This window comes from Lactuca saligna, chromosome 8, assembly GCF_052625555.1.
Source record: "Lactuca saligna cultivar CGN05327 chromosome 8, ASM5262555v1, whole genome shotgun sequence".
Classification (NCBI taxonomy): domain Eukaryota; kingdom Viridiplantae; phylum Streptophyta; class Magnoliopsida; order Asterales; family Asteraceae; genus Lactuca; species Lactuca saligna.
In genome coordinates, this window is record NC_136424.1 from 25,018,863 (window position 1) to 25,029,545 (window position 10,683).

General features: G+C 37.2%; 1 protein-coding gene across 1 annotated transcript; it reads right to left on the reverse strand.

Moving 5' to 3' along the window:
- Nucleotides 1–2,162: 2,162 nt before the first annotated feature.
- Nucleotides 2,163–3,159, reverse strand: LOC145009485 (F-box protein CPR1-like). The gene is made up of 2 exons (XM_078968174.1): nt 2,620–3,159; nt 2,163–2,537 (listed from the first exon to the last, which is right to left on the reverse strand). The coding sequence occupies exons 1-2, from the start codon at nt 3,157–3,159 to the stop codon at nt 2,163–2,165; spliced, it is 915 nt and encodes a 304-aa protein (XP_078824300.1).
- Nucleotides 3,160–10,683: the final 7,524 nt, after the last annotated feature.

Here is a 10,683-nt window from a genome sequence, read left to right on the forward strand (position 1 = left end):
TTGCCTACCCCCGCCCCACCCCCGAAATTAAAATGGGGGTTAACCTTGCCCCCGTCCCCATCCCGGCCCCCGATTTTTTTTTAAAAAAATCCCCCAAACGGGATGGAGCCCCCACGGGAACAGGGTCCCACGGGATTTTTTGACATCCCTAGTCGTAACACTCGATTTCCTCCAAAAACCGATATTTTGACTGCTTGAACCCTAATTTGATCCATCCTAGAAAGCGGGTGTTACATAAGACTATTTGGAATCGATACAAGATGGAGTTGCATGGTTACCACCATAAATTAGCTGGAAGATTTTATTTATTTTTGGAAACGATTTTTTTTATCTTTTATTTATTTCCTTATTTAGTTTTCAATGTGCCTTTAGAATGTAGTTTGCTTTTTGAAGTTAGTTTCCTTTTTGTAATCATTTGTAAGGCTATAAATAGCCCCCCTGATCATTTAAAAAATTATTAGAAGAATTTTGTTAAAGAATTTTTGTTCATCCTTTCTCAAATTATTGCATATAATTCAGATTGTGTCATTATTTGAGACACGTATCTCATTTTCGTGGCTTCGATTTCAAGTCAATAGATCTTAGTTTGTTATCACATATCAATTAAAGGGGGCTTTCCTGATCTTGATAGAATTCAAGTTAATAAATATGTCTTAACTTGTTTTCACTGATATTCGATATATAGATCTAGATTGTCTATCAAATCTATCATTTTTCTTATTTTTCTAACGTTCTTGTTTCGCTGTGGTTTGAAGGTTCAAAGACCAGGAGAACTCGTAAAGGAAAAAAGAAGATTTATTCTTGGGAGTCCTTGAAACAGAAACTTCGGACGAGGTATGTACCAACCTATCATAGGATGACCACCTATAGGAGGATGGCGGATTTAATGCAAGGGAACATATCGGTTCTTTCCATCTTGTTGATTTTAGAGTTTTGCTGATCAAATCATGAATTTGGCTTGTGGGTATCGTGCGAATACCAATCCCAATACAGATAGATAATGGTCTTTCTGGCAACCAGATTGAATCCCTATTCACAAGTTTTGGATAAAATCTTTAGGTCACTATTTTTGGAATTTTGGCGAAACTCATTCTCGCATTGTCTTCGATTGGCTCGCTTGTAAGAGATGATTTTGAAGAAAATTTTCATATGTTATAATCAATAATGCATTTTAAATGTTTGGCCACTACTTTTAAAACTTTAAGAAAATAATATTTGGTATAAGACAATTCTAATATATTATAAGCAAGTTTGTCCAAAAAGGAAAAGACTTAATAAGGTAATTAACTTTTCGGTTTGTTCACATCTGGGTAACTATCTTTTTTTTATACGCATCACGGTAACGAATTTTTTGGAAGTGTTCACATATGACTATGACAGGCTATAGCATGTTACATCTGATCATAACAGTGGTATGTGAACACTTCAAAAAGTTTGTTACCTAGATGTGTAAAAAAAAATAGTTATCCAAATGTGAACAAACCGAAAAAATAAAAGTAAAATACATGAATGGTACTTGTAGTTTGGATAATTTGTACATTTGGTTCCTAAGTTATTTTTTTAACTTGGATGATCTCTACTGTTTATTTTTGTTGTGCGTTTAGTCCTTATCTTACTTCAAATTACTAAATTGCCTTTTTTAATTTATTTTTTAATTAATTTTCTTATTTATGTAATTATTCTTTATATATTTTAATGGAAATTTCTTCTTATCAGTGACATATATTAATTTGGGCCAGAAATGATCTAAAACTGTTCACCACTCTTTATGTGTCATGGTGTATTTGTGTTGTATTGGAGTTAGCTCCAGTGCCACCAAATGCACACTATGCTTGCAAAAGTTTAATTGACCTTTAGCATGAACGGATCCAAATTGCCAAAAAAGACAAAATAACACATTGAAAATAACACCCACCTCTTAAGCTTTCTTATCAGAAACAAACAAACAGTTCAAATCTTAAAACACATAATAATAATAACATCCATTCTTTTAGCTTCTTATAAAAAAATTGCAATGCAGAGATTCTGAACAAGCCGATCCACCACTGAGGTGTTAACTGAATTGTTGTTAATTGAAAAGGTAAGGATACAAAAAAAGTAGAGATGATATGTTGCTTAGCCTTAATGACCATCCTCCATCCGTCCATCCCGCTAATGTATCTTCAAATCTGCAGTCGAGAGATGCTCAACTCACGCTCAATAGGTGCCACCCAAACAAGACTGTCTACATACTCCACATATTTTGTGTCATCATTTGCAGCACAAATCTTGAATACTTTAGCCTTGGATGCAATCGAATCATACAACGCTAGAAGACTAGCAGGACCATCATACAAATAATCATAAAAAAACTCATTCTGTGATGTGGATCCATTTTCAACGTCTCTAATTTGAAAAAGAAACTCACCGTGTGATGTGAATCCATACGGTATAATTATATCAGCACTAAACTGAGAAAGCACATTATGTTTGATCCATGAGTCATCCACTCCATACCCATTCATCACCCACACTGTAAACCTCAACATGCAACCACTCTTCAACAACACAAGAAGTCAAAGATAAAAAGTTTGCAAAAATCGGAGCGATGTTGCCTGGTGGTCGGAGAAGACTTATAACTTTAACCACTTTATAATCATCAGTTCTGGGATCAAACCCAAACCGCAAGAAGGTCCATGGAGAATCACCATCGGATGGCTTAGAATATGGTGGGAGACTTAACAAGGCTGAGAGAGAAGGGTTCCAAATGTAGATAACAGAATCAGGATATCTTCCATAAGAAAAGCATATTAAGCCATGAACAGATCCAATAGCAAAGAGGCACTTATGTTCAGAATGGGGAATAACGGGGAGTTTGATGAAATCAGCGAGTTCAATATCGGGAGATCGAGAAGGGTGCGCTATGAATGGTTTAGGTTGTGCTGTGGGTTCAGAGTCAGAAGGAAATTCCGCGTTAAAGACCATGAGAATTTCATCATTGTTATGAATAGAACGATGAAGGTGAGATTTTATAAACGAGGATTGAGATAAAAGAGCATTCCAAGATTTAGAGATGCACCTCATCTGACCAAGCTGTTTTGCCAATAAGCGAATGAATATGTTTGATAAGACATCGCCGGGGAGCTTCTCCATAGTCGCCGGGAGCTGTGGTGAAGCCATTTTCGTATGTCAAACTTTTTAGAACAGTTTTTCGTATGTCTAAAGTAAAGTAAGTTGGATGAACTTATAATACTTGGTCGATCCTCTTTGGAAACTGAAGCGTTTTCTGGCATGGGGATGCGTTTGTATAATTGTATTAAATGCAATTCTCATGGAGCTCTAATCGACCGATAACTTGTTTCTTCCCCATATAAACCCACATTCTCCCACTAAACCTAATCCACAAGAGATCTAGTTGACTACAGTGGAAATGTACCTCAAGGAATGTGAAGTTATATAAATACCTAGTCTTGTTCTTGAAATATGCTTAAATCAATACGTACCAAAAAAACATTTAAAACTTTTTGGAACTAATCTCTAGAATTTATTACAAATGAGAGAGGTTCCTTTTAACATTAAAAGCCCAAAACTTTTCACTTTTGTGTCAAATTTTATTTAGATCATAGGATAGAAGCCGTTTTTGTTTTGACCAAAATATTTTCGAGTCCAAACCTAAACTTTTATGTTTTTTTTTTAATGCTAAATGATACAAATGCCCTGCGAATTTTCTAGAATTGGTTCTTTTAGTACTTTAACTATTTTCGTGACTTAATGAGGGAACCAACTCATTGCAATCTGTCTTTTTAATCCCGTTTACTTGTTTTAGCCGGTTTGAGTGAAACATTGTCAAAACTTGGGGGTCATCTCTCTCCTGTTCATTATCTTCCTCTGTGTTAAGCACTTGCATTTCTCATTCCCTATAACAATGTAACAAGGGCGAATACATAATTTCATCATTGGAAATGCAAAATTTTGATACTTATTATTTTACCATTTCGGCAGATTATTTCCCTAACCTTTCTCGGATATTAAACATCTCTTTATGGATTAAGTGATGGTATACCAATTTGATCCACATTACAACGGCTTGATTTCATCATTATCTTCAATTTTTCTTTGTACTTCTTAAGTTCATACTCGAGTTCCGAGCGATTCTATAAAAATAAATCGTGTTTGGGTAAGCTTAATTCGTCAAGAACACTCACTTTCTTCCATTTTTCCATCTAAGTTTCGCTCCAACTGAAGCTCAATTACAGTCATGAGTATGTACGATAGAGATCTGGTAGGTAGGCCGTTGGAGATAAACACAGTTGACTCCGCAACAAACAATGACCGGAGCAGAACTTTAACGACTTCGACAGGGCGGCTCTTTCTCGTCCATTAGATGAAACGTAGCAAATCTGGTTGTTCAACTTCGATAGGGTGGATCTTTCTTGTCCATTAGATGAGACGCGACAAAGCTGGTTGTTAGGTCCCGAATAACAGAAGAAGAAGAGGTACGTAGATATATGATGTAACGTCCGCATATTCAGACTAAACATTTAAGATATAATAAGTTATAATTATTCGGTGTGCGGGTGATAAATAAATGATTTTGATAGAAGATTATTTAGGATAAATAATCTTAATCGAAGTTATAGTAGATATGACAAAAATTTCGTACATATAAAGAACTCTGAAATCGAACATCGTATGAAAAAATTATTTTTAATTGAAGTTTCACGATTAAACCGGCACGACTATTCGCGTCATAAAAATGAATTTTAGATAGATTGCTTATTAGTCTAAGTAGTCTAAATGAAAGTTATAGTAATCGTAAAAGGGAACTCTTGCATACGGAGAACGTCTAAATCTAACTTCATATGAGAAAATTATGAGTTTTCAAAGTTTCAGCGCAATTGTATTAGCACTGAAACCGAATCTTAGATCGGTCGATTGTTAGACAAAACAATCTAAACAAGAGTCAGAGAACTTGTTGATATGTCTTCGTTAATATAAAGACAATCAAGAATGGATGCCGTATAAGAAAGTTATGATATTTATACGGACTTTAACAGTCTAAGTCTACTAAAAATATAACTTTAAAATAAAGTAAGAATTAGTCGACGGAGTCTAAATGGAAGTTGTAGATCTTATCAATAGCTACGTGTGGATATAAAGAACATCAAAACGGAGTTTGTGTGAAGAAGATGCGATTTTTTGAAGATTTCATGACGACGCCACACGTAAGAGACGCGACGAGCACTTCTAGAAGCCAACCACATCGATCCACTCAAGCCTGCCACGTGTCACGAGGGCAAATGAGCAACGTCATCTTAGAGGCGCGACATGCCTCTTGGTTAAGCACGACGTGTTCCCCCTGTGAGCCTATATATTCTAGCATTTGCAATTATTTCATTCACACAATTCTCCCACAACTCTCCCATATGACCCTAAATCATCAAAGCCCCACTTTTAATAATTTTTTAGTGATAGTAACGAGGCCATGGATCATCAGATAGCCTGGAAAAATAGTTCTATTGGTTTCAAAGTTTTGCCCGCAAAATTTCCCGGTTTTCGCAAAAATCTTTGTAAGTTAAGCTACATTTATTATATTTCAAGTGTAACCTATATTTATATTTATAGTCACTATTGTGATTTTATAAATAAGATTTATCAGTGATTCCAATTCATATTAATGATTGATTTACTTACAGGGTTGATGTGTAGGCTAAGATTTAGTAAGATGTTTAAAGTTATTGATAATTAAACTGAGGTCATATATAAACTATATTTTGTTACAGTGAATATTATAATAAAACTTAGTGATAGATCTTGATATGATCTTACATGGTTGCTCTTTATTCGATAGATTTTGATATAGACATTGGGATTATTGAGGAATCTAGACTATCTTTACTCATGAGGAATATTAGACTAAAACTTAGTGATAATTAAACCTAGCACATATCAAAGGAAAAGTGAAGGTGTTAGACGAAGTGATGTCGAATTCACGAGTCATCCACTTTTAACAAGTAAGTGCATAGATACTTTCATCTTACACATAGATATAAAGTATTTAGATAATTAAATGTTATATGTGCTTATTATCTATGATAAAGATGTTATATGGTAAATGAAAAAAATATAAGATGATCTTTATATGCTTTTCTACCGTATATGTATTTTTATACTTATAATATTGGGTAGCAATGGGTGATGAAAGATGATAGATAATGAGGGTGATGAGTGATGAGAGACTAGAGATGAAAATGATGATGATAGGCCACAACTTTAAATAGTAATAGTGTACTAACAATGTAGAAATGGTACTAGTGTACTAATTAATGATGTAGTCATCTAACAGAGTATGGGTGGCGACTACGAACTATTCAAGATAGTAGCGTGGGACACAGGCAGTTTTATAACCTGTAGGTGATGGACAATTTGTTTATTTGATGTACTCTACTCCTACTTGTTGAGAGAAAAACTTGATCAAACGTTAGTAACAAGATAATAAGTTGTGGAATAGTAAGTGAATCTCAGTGGATCTTGTTAGCTCAATAATAATAGTTAGATAAGTTAGATTGCAGAAATGTAAAGGAAATAAATAGCAACAAGTTATATCAAGTGTAACACCCGATTCATGGTACGCATTTAATTATAAAATTATTTATTTTTGTAAGAGCTACTCGACGAGTTGGTAGCCCTAACTTGTCGAGTAGAAGCCAGATTGGATGCGGGGTAAAAGTGATCTAGTCGAGAGCCTCGACTCGATGAGTAGGGATTCCAGGATGAAACCCTAATTTTGGAGTTTTGCACCCTATTTAAGATCCTTAATCCTCACCCCTTGGCCTCAACTCCAACCTCCAAGTCCAAAACCCTAATCCATGAAACCTAGTGCACCTTTTGAGTTTGTGAGTTCTTGTTGAGTGTTTTGAAGCTTGTTGAAGAAGGAAGAGCTTGAACTTTCAGAAGGAAAATTGTAGATCCAGAAACAAGTCCTCATGTTCATCATTTTATGGTAATCAAGTCTTCACCTTGCTTATTAGTTCATTAGATCTCTTTAGGTCCTTTTTATGAAGGTTTTGGTCCAAGAACCTTGATCCTTGGGACAAGGATGTCCCAAGTGGACTACCTTTCAAATCTATGCTCTAGGAGGGGTTCCATGGCATAAATTTGCAAACTTTATGACCATGGAAGCCACATGCAAGCTTATGGATGTTATTATGGTCTTTTGAGCCCTAAAGTGTTGGATCCAGTGTCTAAGTCCATAACTTTATTTGGTATGTACTTAACCCGACCCGACATGGTCCATTTGGGTTGCATGACATTGCAATAATTGGAAAGACAAAATGAGAGAAAGTACACTTGTGATTATTAATATGTTATAAGTTCTAATATATTAATAATAGTATTATTTAATTAGTATTGATCAAGTATTAATCTAGTATTAATTTGGTGATCAAAGTGAGACTAATTAAATATATAGGGTTGATTATGACAATCATCAATTCTTTTATGGTGGATTAATGATCCATGGTTTATGGGTTTGGTTATAACCATATGGAGATCCATAGATAGTCCATGGGAGTTACAAACCCATGGGTCATGAGAAATGAAGAGTCATGACAATTAGGGTTTACATTTGTAACTCCTAATTATGACACACTATAAAAGAAACCCTATAGCATGCAAAATCGGCACTAGAGTGTTTCTAGAGAGGGCATAACCGATTTTCAAGTGTAAGAAGTATTCTCTCAAGTTATTCCAAGTTTTGTGGTGTTGTGTGAAGCATTTGAGGCACAACATTTGTGGTACTAGGCTCAGAAAGTCTTGAAGGAATCCAAGCAACAACAAGGTATGTATTTCTACTAGTTTTTATGTTTTATGTAATCCCCATGCCATGCTAGTTAGGAAATAACCTTGATAAAGAAATTTGCATGTATATAGAGAAAACATAGATTCAAGGTTATCAGGGTTGCATGTACACTTAGGAAGTGCTAGAATGCTCAAAAACAATCATAAAGGCCATGCATGGAAGCAAATTCTGAGAATTTACATGTTTATTTAGTATTTAGGACCTAGATCTCGGTTTTCATGCTTTGGATTGAAGTGATAAGGACTTTGGACAAAGATCTAAGCCTTAAAGAACTAAGGTTTGAGCTAAACCCATTAAGAAGGACTATAAACGGGTAAAGTTGGAAACTTTAACCTTAAGAAGGGATTTCCAGTGTGTAGAAGGAGTTTGAAGCTTAGATCTAGGGCATAGGGTGACTGTATTTTTAGGATGTTACAAGTTGGTATTAGAGCCTTGGTTTGAGGGATTTGGGCACCCTTTCGGGTGTGTCTGAACTCAAACTAAGGAATTGGTATGAAAATTTTCTAAAGAAAATTATGTTATGAAAGGAACTTTGAAAAGGGAAAAGAATTTTGAAAAGAGGAAAGGGTGTGGTGCATGCAATCAGCCGAGCTCAAGTAAGTACTCCCAAATTACCCATACAAGTTTATGTTATGATATGTTATGAGAACTGCATGCTAGAGTAGGACTAAGGATCTATGCAAGATGCCTTATGTTCTTGTTATATATGTATCAGCTTTATGAGAACTGTATGCTAGATTAGGGATAAGGATCTAGAAAGGATGTCTTATATGCCTGCTGTATGAGCTTATAGAGACGTATGCTAGTACAAATTAGTCAGGGATAACCTGAATGAGATATGCTTGATTATGTGTACTCAATGCTCGAATGTTACTTGCTTTGTGCTTTTAGGAGTCTTGGTTATATTTTACTAACTAGTAAACGAATATGTTAAGTTACATATTGCAAGGACTAAATAATTTCAGAAGGTTAGGTCTAGCTCTATTTCACAGCTCTTGTTTGAGTCAAACTGTTGTAGGGTAGGATCTCTCATTCGAAGAATTATCTAGTCTGAGTGATATGTAATGGTATTCACGAGCTAGTTAGGGGGGATAACATGGACTTCTTATGCAGCTGACGGCGGAGAGTGGGATGGTGATTATCTTAGGGAAAACCTAGGATGAGAGTAGCATGTGAAGCAATAGTAGTAAAAGGTACTTGTTGAAGTCAATGCATTACTTGGGAAAAGTATGGATAGATGTGGAAGGTAGTATGGGCCCGTACTATTGAAAGCAGAGAATCCGTACTCGAATCAAGGAGGGCTGAGATGAATCTGGGGAACTTGTAGTATATGTGATACCTCAAGATATGATGAGTATTTTGATGTTTGTTATCATGTGTTTTCAGTATGATGGTTTTACGCACTAGACCAGTTGACAGTTCAGGTGCCGGTGAGGAATCGGGATCGGGCTCTGGAGTTGGGCAGCTAGATGAGCAGATGAGGGAGTTCATTTCATCTGAGGTCACGCGTAGTATTCTGGATCAAACTCCTGTGAGTTCAAAGCTTTTGGATGAGAGATTAGGTGCCTTCCACACCGAGGTGGCTGCCATGATGGTGTCGCGCACGCTGACATTCAGGGAGTTCAGAGCTTGTGGAGCTCCCGATTACTATGGGGCTTGGGACCCCATTGCGAGCACTAGATGGTTGGCGGATGTTGCCAACACATTCCGCACCAGCAGATGTCCCGAGAGGGACAAGGTCTGACTTGTGTCTTGTCTTCTGAAAGACAGAGCATGCGCCTAGTGGGATGTGGTTGGGCATACGCTGGGTGATGTTGACCTTGAAACTATGACCTATAATGACTTAGATAGGTTCAGAGTTGAGTTTGCACTTGTGATAGAGGTGCAACAGCTAGCTAGAGAGTTCCAGGACTTACAGCAGACGACTGAGATAGTGGCGGAGATTACCGCCAAGTTCAGGGAGAGGGACCTTCTTGTTCCGCAGTATGTGGCGGACGAGGAGATGAAAAAGGCTCGATACCATGAGATGTTGAAGAGCGACATCATATAGTTTTTGATACGATCCAGCTGCAAGATGCTAGAGGATATGATAGCAAGGGCTCGTAAGAGAGAGATTGATTTAGAGATGGAGAGGAAGAGGAAGCCAGAGGTGGTGTCTGGCATGGAGGGGTCGGGAAAGAAGGCCAGGACAGATTCCCAGGGGAACGGCCAGCAGGGCCAAGGTCGTTGTGGCAAGTGCGGTAGGTCGCACGAGGGGACGTGCAGGGCGGGTAGTTTGGGTTGCTTTAAGTGTGGCCAAACTGGTCATGTGAGCAAGGATTGTACAACGACCACCACCACCACCATCATGAAAACATCTGATTTGATTAACTTTTAGTGTAATCAGAGGAGACACAAGAGGTCCGAGTGTCTGATCTTGGTAGCATCAGGATAGGTGGCGGCACCCGAACCTGCTACGTTGAGGATTACAGATGGTCGGTAGGGCCGTTCTAAGGCGCCAGTGGCGAAGAGTAGAGCCTTCCAGTTGACAACAGAGGAGTAGGGTGCAGCTCATGATGTCATTACATGTATGTATCTTCTCCTTATCTCTTTGTTTTTATTGATTATTGCTTATGTTTATGTGTTTCATTTTAGGACTGTTCGTTTGTGAGAGGTATATCTGCACCGGTATTGTTCGATTCGTGTGCTACCCCATCTGTTGTATCGCTCGCACTTAGCAAGCAATTTGCTAGAGCTCCATGGGAGCTAAATTGCCCACTTGATGTGGAGATAGAGGATGATATGACCGTCAGGGTTATGCGGGTTCACCGAGGATGTACATTGCAGCTGTCCGATGAGCAGTT

Coding starts and splice junctions, on each gene's coding strand:
- LOC145009485 (XM_078968174.1), bottom strand. CDS start 3,159: ATGGCTTCACCACAGCTCCCGGCGACTATGGAGAAGCTCCCCGGCGAT. Junction 2,538..2,619: donor ATGATTATAAAGTGGTTAAA/GTTATAAGTCTT, acceptor GTGTTGTTGAAG/AGTGGTTGCATGTTGAGGTT.